The sequence below is a fragment of the Lepidochelys kempii genome, chromosome 6, assembly GCF_965140285.1.
Source record: "Lepidochelys kempii isolate rLepKem1 chromosome 6, rLepKem1.hap1, whole genome shotgun sequence".
NCBI lineage: Eukaryota > Metazoa > Chordata > Testudines > Cheloniidae > Lepidochelys > Lepidochelys kempii.
This window is the reverse complement of record NC_136385.1, coordinates 93,430,620-93,449,607: the sequence shown is the minus strand read 5'-3', so window position 1 is coordinate 93,449,607 and position 18,988 is coordinate 93,430,620. Positions and strand designations below refer to the sequence as shown.

General features: G+C 43.6%; 1 protein-coding gene across 2 annotated transcripts in view; it reads left to right on the top strand.

Annotated features, from left to right (window-relative positions):
• Positions 1-18,988, top strand: part of SPTLC2 (serine palmitoyltransferase long chain base subunit 2) — a 113,579-nt gene that overhangs the window by 40,842 nt on the left and 53,749 nt on the right. For both annotated transcript variants that reach the window (XM_073349295.2, XM_073349296.2), the window contains exons 6-9: positions 3,759-3,852; positions 7,093-7,198; positions 8,119-8,338; positions 10,184-10,310. In XM_073349295.2, the coding sequence (XP_073205396.2) occupies positions 3,759-3,852; positions 7,093-7,198; positions 8,119-8,338; positions 10,184-10,310 (547 nt within the window). The remainder of the gene's footprint in view (positions 1-3,758; positions 3,853-7,092; positions 7,199-8,118; positions 8,339-10,183; positions 10,311-18,988) is intronic.

Here is an 18,988-nt window from a genome sequence, read left to right as displayed (position 1 = left end):
TGGTAGGTTGACTGCTGAAGCTCCCCCGTCGACTCCGCCTACGCTTCTCACTCCAGTGGGGTACCGGAGTTGATGGGAGAGCGCTCGGCAGTCGATTTATTGCGTCTTCAATAGATGCGATAAATCGACCCTGGCTGGATCAATCGCTCTGAAGGTAAGTGTAGACATGCCCTGAGAGATGGAGAAGACCTGTTAAACTCCATTTAATCCATCTCCCTCTGTTGGTATAGTACAAAGTATGTCTATTGCGGTCTCCTGTTCAGGTTTAAATATAATCTAATGGGGCTTCTCCTTCCCTTGGGAGATAATTCTACAGCCGTGCACGTCTATCAGGATTTTTTCTTGGTACAATTTAAATATTCCCATTTTTAATTTCATCCTGTTATTCCTTATTATTCCCCCTTGGACCGTTCTGAATTCCTCCTATGGTGTTTGAACCTCTCAAATTTCTGTTGCTTCATCTCATCTCCTGCCTTTTTCTGTGTGTAGTCCTTTTCTTGAATACCTTCAGTGCCTGTCTCTGACACTGCTTACAATTTTCCCAAGCAGCAGAAGTGAAATTGACAATATTCTGGGCAGTTTCACTGAAGCTATTCAGAATCTTGTGGGCATCAGTGAAAATGAAAGCTTTGCTCACTTTCACTGTGTTGACACCTGGGTAGCTCTGATCAGCATCCAGGGTTGCAGTAGCTGTCTGCAGATAGAAGAGGATCACTTCGTGTTTGTGTTGTAAAGTTATTTCCACAACTATAGAAACTAGCACTTATGTTAAATGATTGCTTAAATTTTCCAGATACTGCTGGCTTAGCTGCTGCCATAACTTTCTATCCCTGTGTGTGAACATTTACCATGGTAAAGTCTTCCAAGTCCTAGGTTTCCTGGTTTATTTTCTCAAGATGCCTTGTTTTTGTATTTAAAACTATCTGAAGTAATGAGTAAGATTTTGTGACAGATTATCAAATACTTTATAAAAATCAGTTACTTACTTACCATTTATAGTTATTCTCATCCAAGGATCTTAATTGTTTTACTTCTGTGTTATAAGGTGATTTCTATGGTGTATGATGAAGAAGGGTCTTCAGAAGGAGTTTCAACTCAGTGCAGTAATAGAAATTAAAATGACCAGATTTGGGATAGTCCATTAAAAATTGAAGTGTTCATGTTGTTTTCTCCAGGCATTCTAGAACCCTGTTATATATCATTGATAACAATAAGAATGGAATAGCTGCTAGAAACAGTATCAGGTTTGGGAGAAAAGTTCAAGAGCTTGTAGGGTCTATGGGGAGGGAATGAAAATTCAAAAAACTAGTGTCAACTGCAAGGATAATTTCACTTGCTGACCAGAGAACGCATATTTCTGATGCAGCAATGGAAATTTAGAATTTTTTAAAACATTCTTATTTAAGTTAAACACTTTGCATCGATTGCATCTGATATAGTTTGAAGATTAAAGTTAATAGGGTTAGTCTTCCTTTTGTCAATTGTAGGTATTAGAGAAACTAGTAATTTTCACCTATTTTTATTCCTTTTAGTAATAAGACTGCTTTCTTTTTTCATTTTGCCTAATAATTATAAAGTCCCCAATTATAAAGTCCCCAAAGATTAGATAACTCTTCTTTTTTGGATGTCCTTATCTTTCCTCTACAAGTCTCACCTGACCCTCTGTTATTGTGTGGTTGCGTCCGGTCTTCTCTTCTAAGACTCTGGAGCATGTCCCTGGTGAAGCAACTACTTCATGCTCTTCACATTTTGTTTTGGAAGATGCATGGTCTCTTTAGCCTTAAATATGTGTGTTCTTGGAATTGACCAGCTGTTTTCCACACTGGTAGATATTAATACTTCTTCCAATTGCATCTTATGTAAAAGTATTAAGTGCTCAAAATCTAATATCTTTGAAATGCCATGTTGTGTGAATCCCACAGTATTTACTATGGCTGATTTAAATAGCCAGGGACAACTTTTCCTCATGATTTTTCACTTCTTCCTGACCCTCAGTGAAATGATGTTGATCCAGGTTTCTCTGAAAACTTCCTGGATCCTAAAGTTGTCTTCTGTGTGGCATAGGCTCGTCTTTTGTGTATACTCGATTCTGGTTGTCCATTACTCCAGATACCTATTGTAGGTAACTGAAATCCTCCATGAGTACAGTGTAACAGACGAGTATTTATTTTGTCAATATAGATCCAATATAAATTTATTTAATATACCATCAATATCTCTCTAGAAGGAGCCTCAGAGGTGGTGAGTGAGGTTAACCAGCATTTCTGGATCTTCTGAAGGAACACAAATGCTAAAATGTCAAGGCCCAAGACTTTTATTTTCTTTCCCAATCTGCAGATGGTTGGGTTTTTTAAAACATAATTAGGTGATACTCCGCTATTATGGTGATGAAGGCCATGTAAATATAAATTGGAAGGGCACATTGAGGGATGCTGGGTGACCTAGGTTTGCACTGCAATTAAAAAAACAAAACAAAAAACTGGCATGAAATCTGAGCTGGGTCAATTGATTCGGGCTCACAAGGCTAAAAATGGCAGTGTAGAAGTTTGGCCTTGGGCTGGACTCTGGCTCTGAGATCCTGTGAGTGGGGAGGGTCTCAAAGCCCAGGGTCCAGCTGACCAGAGGTAACCCGTTAGCTAATCAGGAAGACTGGCAGTCTTTCATTATTTACACTGTAATTAGGCATTTACATCACACTTGATAAGCCTAAAATAGAAGTCACCACAGCTGTGCTGGTCACAAAAGAACTGCTTGAGCATTTTTTTCCCCTGTTCTTCAAAAGCTTTAGTGACATCTTCAGTTACTACTTAAGTCTCCATTCTACTGTTGTCATCGGTGAGGGGATTGAGAGCACAATAATAGGACCTAACCTACCCCAATAGTGTCTAGTCAGCATAGCCAGCAGGAGGGACTCATAGGCTCCATAAGCATGAGGTAATCGATCTGTTACTCCCCATGGGCTGTCAGCAACAGGACACCCTGAACTGATGCTGAAAACGGCATAGCTGTAATGCAAATAGGACATAGTCATTTTTTCAACACTGGCAAAAATGATTGAGAACAGTTGCGTCCTTTCTACAGTTTTGAGCACCAGATTTTGGAGGGGATGGGCGCATTGCTGATGATCGTTAGCAGCAGCCAGTCAAGTTCCTAGTGTAGACAGAGCCAAGGATAGGCTGGGGCTGGAAAGCTGGGGATGGTGTGAAATCCATAAGGGTTGTGCAGTCAGAAATATGCAGACTTCCTGAGGGTGAGTCAGGGTGCACTGAAAACTTCCTGTTCTGTACTACATTTCCTGTTCTCCATTTTATGTGAGCACTGATTTTAACAAACTTCATTGTAATTGCTTAATAGCAGTACCCGTGCCGCCTTTTAATATAAGGCTGATCGAAGTCACTAGTAGATGTTAGTTCAACGATATTAGGAAATCTTATCTTTTCCCTGAGAATGGATTAAATTGTTTTCAGACATACTCGGCCCTGTATTGCACACAGCACTTCCTAGTAAGGTATGGCTTTCACGTATTCCCCACAGGATTCATATGGTGAATCACTGATCTTGACTTCATGGCAGGATACTGGGATGTGCACACATGTCCATTACTGGCGATAGTTAAAGACACAGCTGTCTCATCTAATACAAGCACAGCAGTTTGAAGAGTACTCTGACTAAAGACAAATAAGAGTGGTCTTGCACACTGGTCTGCTGTTAACCTCAGTCTATTCAGCCTTTCTGTCTCATTTTTTCCCCTTGTGCAGGGCTGCCTGATACTGAGCGATGAGCTGAATCATGCATCACTAGTGCTTGGAGCAAGACTGTCAGGAGCAACTATTCGAATCTTCAAGCACAACAGTGAGTACCTGTTAGGGGGCACTTCCTTTTGTAGCTCAGACAGGTCACTCTTTTCTGAGAACCCTGCCTCTTGTCGCAGTAAATCTGAATTTCCAGCTGGGAAACCCATTTCCAGTAATTGGAGGCTCTTAGGGGCTGCTAGCACCTTGAAGTTAATAGTGTTGAAAACCCTGGATTGGAAGCTCTATTCTTTGCAAATTGGCCATTAAATACAGGCTTTTTTAAGGCTGCTGAGAAAGGACACTTATGGAAGAGATTTAAACTGGGTGAGTGAATTTAGTGCTTATGCAAATGTGGGTATCTGATTAAATCTAGACATTAAAGGCAGGTGTCATGTAGGCTTTCTCTTCTCTCCCTTCCCAGATCTACCAGTACTCCTCTGCCCCAATCAGTAGCACTTTGTGATGTTGCATTTCTGGGTCCCCTTATAGCTGTTCATATGTAAAGTAGGGATATAAAATAGTAAATGGTTAACCAGTAAGCATTAGTCTTACCATTAACCCCCAGCCCTGGACCTGGCTGGAGCTGGGGCCCCTTGTCTGGCTGGAGTGGAGCCCCCAGGCCCTCTCCCTTTAATCGGTTAAACAATATAATTGTAGTAGTTTAAACGGTTTACTTTTTAAACAATATTTACATCCCTAATGTAAAGTCAGTGTATGTCTGTCTGGAATATGCAGGGGAACTGCTGGTGTTCACACCTTTCAGTTTGTAACATGTATGGGTCAGCACACTTACAGAATCTTATTACAATCCATGTCCGATACTAAAGTGGTGAATGTCGTGTAAGATCCTAGATAGATGATTGTCATATGGTTTCTTAGGTCATTGCTTAGTTTCCTAGGTCAGGATCTAGGCTGTAATAAGATTCCCTCACATGGTTCTGTAATCATTTCCATCCTATGGACAAAAACATTAAAAATGAGTACCCCTACCCGTGCCTGGCACTATGCTTTGGCACAGAATCCTGTATCTGGACTCTGAAACCAAAAAGAAAAGGTTCTTTCAGCTCCTCCCACCTCCACTTTTCAAAATCACACTCTTTCCTCTTTTTTGTGATTGTCTGTGTTCCCCACCAGCCTCCCCATAATTTGTTTTCTATGCCTGGCTCTCTCCTCTGCCTCCCTGTCTTCATCCTATGTCACTTCAACTTCCATGTTGATCACTCCATCTCTAATGTCTTGCTTTCTTTCCTTTGCGCTCTTAGTTTGGACTGACTCCTGCATGATTTATTCACATTAGCCATTCCATCAACTGGATCTCCAAGTGCTAGTGGTATGCTCTTCTCATCACTCGGATGCACTCTGGTCTTGTCATTCAACATCAATCACTCCCTTGCTCCTCCCTGCATCATTTCATCTGCACTGTCATTCAATTCAGGCTACTGATGTCTCAGAGTCTGCTGCTACTCCCAGCCCTCCACTTTACTGTTATGGTGTGGTATGAATTCCGCCCCCTCCTGTGCATTCCCCTTGCCTTTGGTCTCTGCTCCTCTAGTGCAGTGTTTCTAGAGGGCAGAGGCCTGTAACTACCCCAGCTTCCTCCACTCACTGTCCTTTGCTCATTTTACTCTGTTTTGTTCCTTGTGTATTCACTTTCTCTTTCCACACCTCCAATCCAATCAGGTCTCACCAGATTTTCTTCCTTATTAACTCTTGTCTTTTCTCCACTCACCATCTTGTTCAGTTTATTTAAAGACAGAAATTACATTGGGGAGAACTTGCTTCCTCATCTATCCTCCTTTGCCCAATCCCCAGCAGTCTGTCTCAGGCCCATAATCCTTGAACTCATTCTCTCCCCTCTGGCTTCTTTGTTCCAGCCACTAAGCCTTCACTCATCTCCACCTGCCATTTACCAACCCATTTCTCTCTTCCCTTTTATTTCCATGTCTGTCTCTTTCTGATGGCTTAATCTCTGTACTGTTGTACTCTTAACCAGGGATGACCAAATCCTGGCCCATAGTGGAAATCACGGGGCAGTGCTATACCACACAGCCACAGTCACCTTTAACATGAGATGTGGCTTGCAGGAGAATGCAGGTCCTCAAATGCAATGTGGCTAAACTTGGACCATGATAGAGTATAGATTCCACAGGTACAGTAACTCCTCACTTAAAGTCGTCCCGGTTAACGTTGTTTTGTTGTTACGTCGCTGATCAGTTAGGGAACATGCTCTTTTAAAGTTGTGCAATGCTCCCTTTATAACGTCGTTTGGCAGCCGCCTGCTTTGTCCACTGCTTGCAGGAAGAGCATCCTGTTGCAGCTAGCTGGTGGGGGCTTGGAACCGGGGTGGACCGGCAGCCCCCCATCAGCTCCCCTAAGTTCCCTGTGCAGCAGCTGCCCAGCAGGCTATCAATTGCCGGAAGTTCAGCTGTCCCTCCCCGCACTGCCCTCTGCCTTGGAGCTGCTCTCCGGAGCCTAATTGTTGGGGGAGGCTAATGTCAGGGTGTCCCCCTCCACCATGCTCCTGCACCCTGTTTACCCCATCTCCATAGAGCAGGGGGGACACAGGACAGGGCTCAGGACGGAGAGAGCTTCCTGGCAGCAGCTGCTCTGGTCTCAGCTTGCTGATTAACTTAAGAAGGTGGTGTACTTAAGAGTGGTGTCAGCCTACTTAAAGGGGAAATGCTCATCTCTCTCTCTCACACACAGGGTGTGTGTGTCTGTCTCTGTCTGCCATGCTGTCTCCCCTCCCTCCATTCCTGCTGCCTTGTGGAGAGTGAGGCTACATTAACAACAGTGAGTTAACCCTTGAGAGCTCAGCCCAGTGCTAGTTCATCATTTAGCAGTAAGGCATTCCCTGGGAGATATCCCACCCTCTGACTCCACCACCTGAACCAAGCTTCACAATCATCATTGCTGTGTACAGTATTAATTTGTTTGTTTAAAACTTATACTGTGCGTGTGTGTGTATGCGTGTGTGTGTGTGTGTATGTCTTTTGTCTGGCAAAAAAAAATTTCCCTGGAACCTAACCCCCACTATTTACACTAATTCTTATGGGGAAATTGGATTTGCTTAACATCGTTTCACTTAGTCACATTTTTCAGGAACATAACTACAACGTTAAGTGAGGAGTTACTGTATTAGTCTCTGTGGACCACTCTTCATATCAGAGGGTGGCTGTGACTTGTAGCTGTGGCCTCATTTGAGTGCTCCTGCACTTAATTATGTCATGCTAATGGGGAAATAGTAATAAAGGCTGCTTGGTGGAATCTTGCTATCTTTTTTTTCTTTTCTGTGCAGACATGCAGAGCCTGGAGAAACTGCTCAAAGATGCCATTGTGCATGGGCAACCTCGCACCCGCAGGCCCTGGAAAAAAATCCTCATCCTAGTGGAAGGAATTTACAGGTACAAGTTATTCTCTACCTTGCCTACACTCTTCACAAGATCCAGCTGTCAGGGTTTGGGTTCCATCGCTGGACCAAGCAGTAGAGCTGGTTAATAAGAGCATGCCACTTAGCTGTTGCTCTTGATGAGAGACCATTTGTTTTAGACCTAGTTTGATCTTTAAGCTCCTCCCACATGGCCCACTGTAATAACAGCTGGTACTGGTGGAAAGCTTCCTATCTCCTAAATACAACACAAATGCTAAGTAATCTAAACAAATTATTTACATCAAACATGCTAAGCTCTGGAGCTGAGTTTATACCCTCTAGTCCAATTCCATTTCTAGCAGTCTGTTATTGATCATGCTAATGGGAATAGATGGCAATATGTGCAGATCTCATGACTTCTCTTAGGGTGTGTGGGAGGTATAAATTGGAGCTCAGTTGTCCTTGCACCTGGCTCATGACCTAAGGATCAGGTGGTCTTGAGCTGCTATTGGAAGGCATGGGTCAGCCTGGTTGATCTCATTTAGGAGATCAACAATGTCACGTTAATTGGTGGCAGCATAGGACACTGAGGTTTGTGAGGTAGAGAAGCAGTATCTGTTGTAGATGGAAATGCATTACAGAATGCATTGGGTTGCTCTGTCATCCTTGCGCCTACTTAATCTGTTTAACTTGTGATGCTGATTTTCAGAATAAGGAAATTTGAACACTGAATGCAACAAATCTTGTTTTTAAACATAAACACTTGTAAAAGAAATCTTTCCATAGAGGGGTTATGGTCTGTAGATAATGCTTCCATGATAATTACGTAACTGCTAAAAGGAAGTAAAGAAAAGGAGGGTAGGAATCCAGTTTAGAATCTCCAAACAGAACCCCGATTATAAAAAACCCTTAAAGCTGAATCTAACATGATTTGATCTGTTTTTTCTTCGACAGCATGGAGGGTTCCATAGTCCGCCTACCTGAAGTGATTGCCCTCAAGAAGAAGTACAAGTCATACCTGTACCTGGACGAGGCTCACAGTATAGGTGCCCTGGGTCTCGCTGGCCGGGGCGTGGTGGAGTATTTTGGACTTAACCCTGAGGATGTAGATGTTATGATGGGAACGTTCACCAAGGCCTTTGGAGCTGCTGGAGGATACATCGGAGGCAAGAAGGTAAAGAGGTGGTGGGGAGACATGATAGGAAGCAAGGTATTCATTTGGGCTTCTGAAGGTCAAAAAGTGGAAACTACTTTTTGGGTAGCAGATAGTTAGGGCCCTACCCAGTTCTGTACCAGGATACATCCCTGGAGGCCTTCAGTGTTAGCTTGTTTTTTTTAGTTCACCTGGTACACTGGGAACTAAACATTGATATACAGTTCAGTTATGTGGAATTTTGTCCAATGTGGATGAGTTGAATCCAGGAAAAAATTCCCTTCAGAACTCCTAATTCCCTAAAAGGAGTGATTAGCTAAAGCTGCTGAGACTTGGGGAGGAGAGGTTGTGCAATTCTTTTGCTAATAGCTACTCAGTGCTTTAAGGTAGGGATTTTTTAATTGCTACCTGTTAATGAAGCTAGTAGTGAGAACTCTGAAGGCAAGGCTTTCCTAGCTCCTAATTAAGCTTTATGGAGCAACACTGTATGCTATTTCATCTGCTTTCAGGCATCTTTTTTCTTTCCATTGTCCTTTCTCTCTTTGCTATATGCCCGATATCCTCCCTGTGGGGGCCATCTAACACCTCTTGGGAAGCCCTGCTCTAGAGCAGTGGTTCCCAACCTTTTTTCATTTGTGGCCCCCTAAAAAAATACAGAATGGAGGTGCAGACCCCTTTGGAAATCGTAAACATTGTGTGCACGCTCCCAAGGATCCATGTACCGTAGGTAGACCACTGCGTGGATACAAAATTTGTATCCGCAGACATGGTCCATGGCCATAAAGCGGATATCTGCAGATTTGCAGAGCTCTAACCACAGGTTGAAAACCACTGTTCTATGGTAATGACAACCTTTTGCAGATCCCTTAGACAGACATAGTCTGCAGACTCCCAGGCGTCCATGGACCTCAGGTTGAGAACCACTGCTCTAAATTTCTCTGGTGCTAGGAGGGGACAAAAACAGCATCATGCTAATAGAACTTGAGTAATATATGCTGAGAGAAATTTCTGCCCCTGGTTACCGTTGTGCCTTCCCGTTGCTTTTTTCATAGCGGAGGCCAGAATTTGTCCCACCGCGTGCTGTGGTGTTTTACCATAGTGCTTCTCATTTCTGGGGGTTGTGGAATAGTTTTATTATACAATGAGTGATGAGTAACCATTCCAGGGAGTGGTGCCTCTTGTCTTCCTCATGGCTTGCTTCCATCCTGTAGCAAAAGCTATATTTGAGTGCAGAAGATAGGAGTAAGTAATAGAAAGGGAGTGGCTCTCTGAAGTTCTTGCTCATTCTTAAATTACACCTGCTGCCTTATCCATAGTGCACTTAGCAGAGATCCCTTGTGACCTTTTGTATGCCTTGTTCAGTGACATGCTTAGCAATGATTTGTATCAAACATGATACATAGCCATCTGCAGAGCCTACTCACCACCACTCAGGAATGAGAGGATTGATTTGCATCTTCCCGTGACAGAACAATTGCTCTCGAAACACAACCTGTGCACAGCTTGAGTAATTCCAGACATCTTGTTGCGAAACCCAATGCTGTGATCATTGGCAGAATGAATCTACATTTGAGTTATCCGAATTTTTTTGGTTGACCCTCATCCTGCCTTGGGATACAAAGTATAGTGCACAGGCATGTTTCACCCCTGCTGTTAGCACTTTAGTTTAGTAAATGTCGTGTGCAGCTTTTTACGAGCTTCCCAGCCTTTTCTAGGTGACTTGTGGAGTGTGTGTGTGTGTGTGTGTGTGTCCGCGCAACGTGTGGTGCTACCAATTTGTAGGGTGGTCATGGTGTCAGTGGAGCCTATAGCTTTAAGATCTGACTGATGGTGGTATCTGAAGGCCTCCTGTGTTCGTTTTGTCAGGAGCTGATTGACTACCTCCGTACGCATTCTCATAGTGCAGTGTATGCCACGTCACTGTCACCACCTGTTATGGAGCAAATCCTCACCTCCATGAAGTGCATTATGGGTGAAGATGGCACAACTTTTGGTAAGTCTTTTCTATTCGGTAAATGCTTCCAATCCTGGAATGGGGGTCTGTGACTGCTGGAAACTAAACCTTTTTATAACCGTGGCACTGGTAACTGTGCTTGCTGCCAGACATGTTAGCATGCATTTTTGTTAACTATCTTATTGCTTCAGGAGTTAGGTTTATTCACTATTAGTTGTAGCATCCCTACTTTCTAATGCTGCTCTGCTAGTAATCTAGCAAGGTAATTCCAGCAAAAGGTAGGACAGGTTAATCTTACCTAAAAGGCAAACTGATGTTGTGTACAGTACTGAATTTTCTTCTCTCTCTCTCTCAAAAAAAAAATGCAAATTTAAACACATCGCATCTCCCTACTTTGAGTGATCTGTGCCTAGATATGTCTCTCTTTGAGATAACGGATCACTCAGAGGAAGGTGTAGTGGTTGAGTTTTTTTCAGGGTAATTGGAAATATTTAGCCGCTAAACTATAGTATTTAGAATTTGCATCATCCCAAATTGAAACCTTGTTTCAAAATGAACGTAAGGCTTGGTCTAGCAGGTTTTTTTATAATATAGCATGTTCCTTGTGCATCAACCTTTTTTAACAGTTGATGGGTGTTACTCAGAATATATATCATTTGCAGTCCAAACACAGTTTTTTAATTCTAAAACTAATACAAATATACTGGATTCATAATGTTTTGAGCTTTTGGCCACAAGGTGGTAGTATGCACTGAAGAATTGTATTTGTGCTGTAACAGTTAGAGGAAAATATCTTTAATGGACCAACCTCTGTTGGTGAAAGAGACAAGATGAGCTTGAAAGCTTGTCTTTCACAAACAGAAGCTAGTCCAATAAAAGATATTACTGCGCCCACCTTGTCCGTCTCAAATGCTGGGACCAACAAGGCCACAACGACACTGTAACTTTAAGGCTATCCGACTAGATGACTTGACAGAACTCCTGTGGTAAAAGAATATGTTGGACACAACTCAAGGTAACCTTTCTCCTTGTCTTAAATCAGGAATAATCTAACTTATTTATATTATATTAAAGTAAAATTAATGCTGTTGATTGTTGCTGTGGTGGTAGCTCTAGGAGCAAAAGTAGCTAATCACCACGGCATGTAAGGCAGGCAGTGCGATCTGTGGTCACATCTGAGTGCAGTGTAAGGGTACATTGCAAAGAAAAGCCTGCAGCGCCAAGTCTTGGAGGCCTGGGTCAATTGACTCGCGTTCCCGGGGCTTGAGCTGCAGGGCTAAAAATAGCAGGGTAGACGGTTCAGGCTCGGGCTGGAGCCCAGGCCCTGAGTACTGGTGTCCTGCACTAGAATCCTTTTCCTCTCTAGTTCTCCAAGAACGTGCATTTACCACACAGCCAGTTATTGATGGATACAACTATGGCAAAGAGATGAGTTTTGCATCCTTTCCTAAAGGTGACACTGTCAGAGCTACTTCAGCTGATCATGGCCAACATTTCACACCGATCTCCTCAGGCACTGCTTCTGTTGTGTCACTTCCAGTGTCTGCTGTGTTTAAGTAAGTGAGGACTGAAGAATGTGTAACTAATTGGAAGTTCCACATAAGTGGTTAAGATGAGCACACGTTACCAGTTTTTGAAGATGGCTTTTAGGAGCACTGGCATTTTTAGTAACTTTTCTGTATGGCCAGAGAGATTTTAAGCCTTTGAGAGCTGGTTTGTGGTATCAAAGAAACATCATGTTGTGGCAGACTTTCATGTGAGTTTTAGTGCTCTTCGAAGGTGCTGTATTTGACAGCCTGGAAAGCTGAAGTTCTCTTTTCATCCACACTCAAGTAAATGGATTACTGCAGGCTCATCTCTCCTGGAAGAATATCATTAAGTTATTAAAAAGTTTTTTCCATTTGACCTCATCAGGGTGATTCTTGCTGGGATGATTACGACAGTACTTGAAATGGTCCTATTTCAATTCATTTTCGGTGCAGCACCAATTGCCAATCTCTCTATAGTTTGAGATCATAAATCAACATTTCTTAATATATTGTTTTAAAATCCCTGCTGCTTTGCAGTCCTGTTCCATGGAGAGAGCTGGTTAAAACTCCTTTGTGCAGACTGAGCTGCTGCTCAGTGTTAACTTAAGGAACTCTTGTCCTGTTTTTGACTATCACTGGAACACAAGGACTAAGGACAGGACAATAATGTTCAACGTTTGGGAGGTAGAAATATGTAAGTTATAGAGATAATGACACTCATGAGTGGTAACTCTGGAAGGGAAACAGGTAGATAGCTTGAGGGCTGTACTAGGTTGCTCTTGAACATCTCTGAAACCAAGAGTAATACATCGTGCTGTATGAATGTTCCCTGACCATTCTGTAGGCGGCTAATTAAGATTTATTTATAGATGGGCAAAACTGAGACAGGCAATGGCCTTGCCAAAGCCACAGAAGAAACTAATAGTTGGATTTCCTTGTTCTTGGCTCTGGGCTCTGAGCAACATAAACCCTGTAATTTTTATGTACTATTCCCCGCTGGATAGAATGGGAGGAGATAGCAAAGAAAGAAGCAGAATTTCCTTCACAAAAGTATTTCTCAATTTCATGACGCATCAGCCGGGGACAGGGGTAGCTAGGGCAGGGAGGTCTCCAAACTTGCAACACAATATATTGCTGCTACTACAATCTAAGGTCAATTGTGCCGTTGGAGTAAATGTTCCCTTTGAGGTCTTTCCAGCAGGCTGTCACTAGCTAACAGGATGTTAGTAAGCAGGCAGCCTAGATAAAATACACATGGAAACCAGCATGGCCATTTGCAGAGCTGAAGTAGGAGGCGAATGCAGGTCGAATAGATGTAGTTAGGAGACAGCACATGAATATGCAGCCTAGATTGAGATAAGCAGCTTTACTTTTCACTTCTCATTGTCTGTCTAACCTAACCTGTCAGTGCTGGCTATTACCTGCTGACATACATAATAGGTGCCCACATGGTGCTGTCCAAACCAGCCCATATGGCTTTAAAAACATCATATGTCAGTGGAAGTGACTGTCCTGGAGGGGTAGGCTAGAAAAGATGGCCATTCCAGCTGTCTTAAGTCAGTGGTTCTCAAATGGGGGTCCGCGAAACCTTTCAAGGGGGCCATGGGGCCCTGCGGCTTGAAACCCAGAGCCCGAGCCCAAGCCCTAGCACCCCCCGTGGAGCTGAAGCTGGGAAACGTGGGGCTGAATCCCCAAGCCCTGGTGCTCTGTGTGGGGCAGAAGCCCTGAGCCTATGGGCAGAGTTAGGAACAAGGAAAGCATTTCTTTTCCCCACCCCTGTCAAACAGCAGCACAAGAGCACGAGAGTCCTGGGGGCAGCTCCACACCTTCTCCGCCGCCCTTTCCCCCCCCCCCCCCCCAAAAAAAAAACAAACAAAAAAAAACCAAACAAACTAACTCCTCTCCCTGCCCCAGGGCCAGGTCAGAGGCAGGAAGCCAGAGCGGGGTAGCTGCTGCTCTGGCTGGTGCCATGGAGCAGGCAGCCACAGCATTCCCCCTTCTCTGGGTTGAAGCTGCTCCTCAGCTCCCAACCACCTTTGCACCAGCAGAGGTAGCCAGTAAGAGCCACCCGGTTGGGGAGACCCGGCTCTGTGGCTGGCAGACCCCTCTGGGAACAGGGACCGCAGGGGAGCCCTCCCAGCACACAGCCCCTCCCTGCACCCTGAGCTACTCCGCTGCTTGCACACAGCCCCTAAAACCCCCCTCCCTGCACCCTGAGCTACCCTCCTAGCCATCCCCTTTCCTGCACCCTAAGCTGTTTTCAAACTTTTTGTACTGAGCCCCCCACCTTTGAGTCGTAAAATTTAGTTGCAGCCCCCCCCCCCCCCCCCAAAACAGGCTGGGTGTCCAGGTTAGGTGAGTCAGGGGTTGGAGGTGGCATTCCCTCCCTGGACCCTGCCATGCAGAGGTGGCTGGCCCCTTCTCACCCCCAAAACAGAAATCAAACTACACCTATGCCCAAGGCCCCTGCCCTGAGGGCCGGGCCTGCCCCCCGTCCCGGGCTGAGCCCTGGAGTTTTTATAGCATGTTGAGGAGGGGCTCAGAGAGAAAAAGGTTGAGAATCCCTGGTCTAAGTGATGGCTGAACCATGTTTCTGTCCTTGAGCAGCTGCTGCCACTTCTATTGCTGCTCTTAGTAGGTGCTCCTCAAAGTCCTTCTCTGTAGTAATGCCATCTTGGGTCCCTATCCTGCAAGCCTGAGAGTCCACCACTCCTACTTACTTTACTTACAACTAAAGCGATAGTCTTGTGGTCTTGAAATGGATCATATGAGTTTCCTTTCTGGAGTCTTCGAATGTTTCCACAAAAGTAACAGGAGCTAAGAAGGGAACATCAGAAATATGTGGGACATGCCATCTTCTAGGAACAGAGCCTCTAACTGCAGCTTGTATGGCCATCCATCCTCTTGTTGCATTTGGCTCTATGATTATAAAAAAGCAAAGGGGGAATGAGATTGAGTTCCCCATCGGAGGAAGCACAAATGGCGAGTGCCACAGATGTGAGCATGTTTTAACAGTTCAACATCCTCCCGTCTTTTTCTCCCTCTTTGAGGGCCCCTCCCCAAAAGAAAAATGGACATCTGTCTCGCGGTGTCTTTCTGCATGGTTTTGAAGACTTCAGATAAAGGAAATTAAACATTTTTGCATTTCAACTTTAGTTTCTATGAAACATGAACTTCCCCATATTTTTAAGGAGCATCCTGGTTATGTAAGATGACAAAATGCTTTCTAGAGGGAGTTGATCTGAGGCTAGAGAAGGCAAGCTTTAGGATAGGAAATAGAGGAAGCAGTTGAATGGCTTCAGGGGAGGGGAGTTAAAATTCTGCTTGTCCAGGGCAATAACTTTTGAGTATAAACCTCTAACTTTTGTCATCCTTTATCACCATGGTAGGAATGGGAAAGCAGACAATGTGCCTAGGGTGGCAAACTTTGCACGGCTGACAAGTTGTTGCTGCACAAATGAAAGAATTGCTAACTTCAGAGAGCTGGGAGGAGGCCAGCCTTACAGGAGTGAATAGAGGTAGGGTGGAACAAGTAGTTGTGAAATCCAGGGGGGGAGATTTTGAAAGTGATTGGAGGGTTGGTTGTGTGATAGTTTCCTCTAGTAAAAATTGTCCAGCTGCAGCATGCTGCTTTATCCCACCAAAAAAACATTTTACATGTAGATTAAGCATTCTCAGTTTGCTCATGTTAATCAGTTAGCTTTCATGTGGACTCTGTTAGTGTCTGATCTTGGTGCTTAGATCATGTGAATGCTCGCTAATTGGATGTGGCAGCTTCAAGGAAAACTTAGGTACTGTAGGTTTCAGAGTAACAGCCGTGTTAGTCTATATTCGCAAAAAGAAAAGGAGTACTTGTGGCACCTTAGAGACTAACACATTTATTTGAGTGTAGGCTTTCGTGAGCTACAGCTCACATCATCGGATGCATTCATCCTGTACTGCAGAAAATGGTGTGGATAACTCTTTAGGAGTGCTCTTCCTTCATTACTGACCCTAGTGTTGTAGTGTGGTGCTAGGGATGCTCTTCACCCTGAGTCAGTAAGTATTCCAGAGCCTGTGCTAGAGAGCATTGTGCTGCCAGAAGTGTCCTTCAGATTAGACATAAAATGGACCCGTGGCCATTAAGCATCTTTGCAATAGTACGGAGGCTAATCCAGGCAAGATTCCTGCAGGATAACTGTGTGTGCTACCTTCTTCCACTGCTCTTGCAGTCTCCATTGAATGTTAGTATTCTAGAACAGAGGAGTAATAACATTCAGTGTCATTAGCATAGAATATCTGAATTCACAACTTGGAAAAGACTGCCTTTCTGCATAGGGTGAAATGGTCCCTTTCAATGAAGTCTGGTACAAATTGTGATTTTTTTTTTTTTTTTCAGAATCTGTGGGGCTTAACAATGCGTGAATCTTTGTTTTTCCAGATAATATGAGGCTCCAATATATGAAATAATTCACTGAGCCTTTTTAAATTCAAGTCTGCTGAAACTATGGTTACCATCTAGGCAGTCATTCACAGCTAAAGAACCTAGCAAAGCAAAGAGCAGTGAAATGAGGCTATGGGAGGAGAAGTTTAAGGTAGATATTAAGGGAAAACATCTTCTCAAGGATATTTAAGAAATAGAAAAGGCTTTGCAGGAGGAAATTGAGGTTCTGTCCTTTTTAAAATTGCAAATACAGGATACAAGAAGATATTCATTGTAATGGTGTAGTGAAGGATCCTGTGTAGTAATGATGCTAAGCTGGATGACTGAGGAGGTGATTCCTGGATCTTGTGATTCTGCAGTGAAGAGCTTTACAAACAGATCTCAACTGAATGGTGATAGAATCAAAGTATAGGGGAAACCAGCGAGAATTTCCATTAGCAAGAGAGCTAGTTTACAAACTGAGATTGTGTATTAAATGGCCATGAAGCAAGTCTGCCCAAATACTTGTCATTTATAAATACAAAATATTACCGGAAATGGAAATCCCAGACACACGCCCTGCCCCTCCAAAAAACCCCAGAAACTTTTAACAGTTAAATTTTTTAAATCTTTGCAAAAGCTCTGACTGTTGCTCTTTAACTGCTGATGTTTTTCTTTTACTTAGTTAAGTGAGAGTGGAGGGTTAAGAAGAAAAATCGGTAAGATGGGTCACTTCAGGATTTTGTTTCCTACCAGTGGGCATGCTTGAGTAGTTCCTAACTCTGATGCATCTGCCTGACTTGGTGATGCCCTCTCTAGATTTGATGGCTGTTGCTCTTTCCTGTGCTCTGTGCTCAGAAATAGTAAATGCTTTCTTTTCAGAGACTAGGTCAGGGTTGAAAATAACATGGTGAGTTCTGTATGAAAGGTGAGGAGAGGGATTTGGGATACGCATTAGCTCTGGGGTCCTGGCCTGACTACGGCAGCAGTAGGGCCATCCAGAAGGATGGACCCTTAAAGATCCTCCCACTCAGCCACAATGAGATGGGGATTGAATAGGGATGGACTGTGATGATATGGGACTAGGGAGGGATCATAGTCTCATGGGACTAGGGATTGTGTGGGACTGATTAATTCTTGTTTATGCTGTGTCTGGGTTCTTCGAATTGATCTGGGGATTTGATGGGTCGGTTTAGGGTGTGTGTTATTGTCAAGGGCTACCAGCATATTGAATGGGTGCTCTTTTGTTATCTAATAAATTAATAAATATTTACCCTCTGTGACTTTTGCAGAGCCAGTTGGCTCAGTTTCAGAGTCAAAAGCTGGCTTTTTTGTCGGTGCTACAAATTCACTCTGGCATCTGAGAATCCAGCTGAGTCCATTCTGCCTCTTGCATAAGAGCCAGCAGTATAGATCGTGCATTTGGAATTTGGCTGATGCTGATGATGCGCAGGCAGAGTAGAATCCAGCGGTGGCTTCACAGGGCTAACAGGAGTGAAGGGAGTGGTTGTCAGTAAGCAGCCCAAATGCAGCAGATAAAACTACCCTGTGCCTGGTCTCCATTAGGTTTTACAAGATAACTCTTTAATTTAAAAAAAGAGCAATTTTTTTTAGCAGAGATGAACCCTACATGTGCACACATTGGTGTAATAATGCAAAGTACAACCTAAGGAGCAGCCCCGAAAGCAATTCTTGGCACTGAATGTAAGTGGCTTCCAGCCCCATGTTTGTAATCTGCTATTTCTACCTTGTCTGCAACATCAAGATTTGGGCAATCTCTATATAGATCAAACGGAAGCAGTGGCTGCTATTGCAGTTGAAGGGGAAATAAAAAGTCCTTGTGCAGGCTGAATTTGAAAACATTCAATTAGCATTAAACTCAGCTCATTTGAATTTCCCCTAATAATAGACTTGTTAATTAGGTGTTAAGTTATCACCTTAGGAACCCAGGGGCCAGTCAAAACTAATTAGAGCAAAGTGAAACATTTTTTGTTGTGGCCCTTGAGAATCCCAAGCTTGGCTGGGGAACTGATGGAGAAACAAATACTTTGGGGGTCATAAAGAGTTTCCTGCTTCTCCCCAGGAAACTGACAGCTATAAACATCACTCACTGTGTTTGTGCCTCCAGCAGGGGGTCTTTTAAATCCAGTGAGCTGCTGCATCCCTATCTCCCTCCCTCCCTCCCACGGAGCACATGGTCAGACTCCAGGAAAACTGTTTTAACCTGGGTAGGGGAGTCTTTCTGGTTTTGGTCCTGTGAGGAATGTTTATTTACAAATGCTGATAGAACTTTGTGTTATCTCTTCTTTGATGCTGTGTTTATTGGGTTGGGGTGTCAGCACTCTCCAGTATGTTTTCTTTGCCTTTTGGACTTCTAATCAACAATGTGGTATGTGCAGCAGCTGTTAAAAACTTTCTCATGCACCACTTCAGGTTTCAGGTGAGACCTGTGTGTACACTCACCTTGTTCCTAGAGCATAGCAACTCCTGCTATATCTATGTTGTCTTAAGTCTACATAGCTACAAAAGTTGAATTGTCATACAGGGACAGCCGCTAGGAAATCTGAATCTTAAACTCGTTTTGTTTAAATGGCTTATTTGTCTGTCTTCATCAGTTTAGTTAGAGATCAAATTAAATTACTAGATCCTTTTTTTCTCTCAATAAATAACACGTGTATAGCACACTCTATCCACAGAGTGCTTCTAGAACACTAATCCTCAAACTTGAGAGGGAGGTAATATTCCTGTTGTGAAACAGCACACGTCTTGCTAGCTCCAATTTTTTT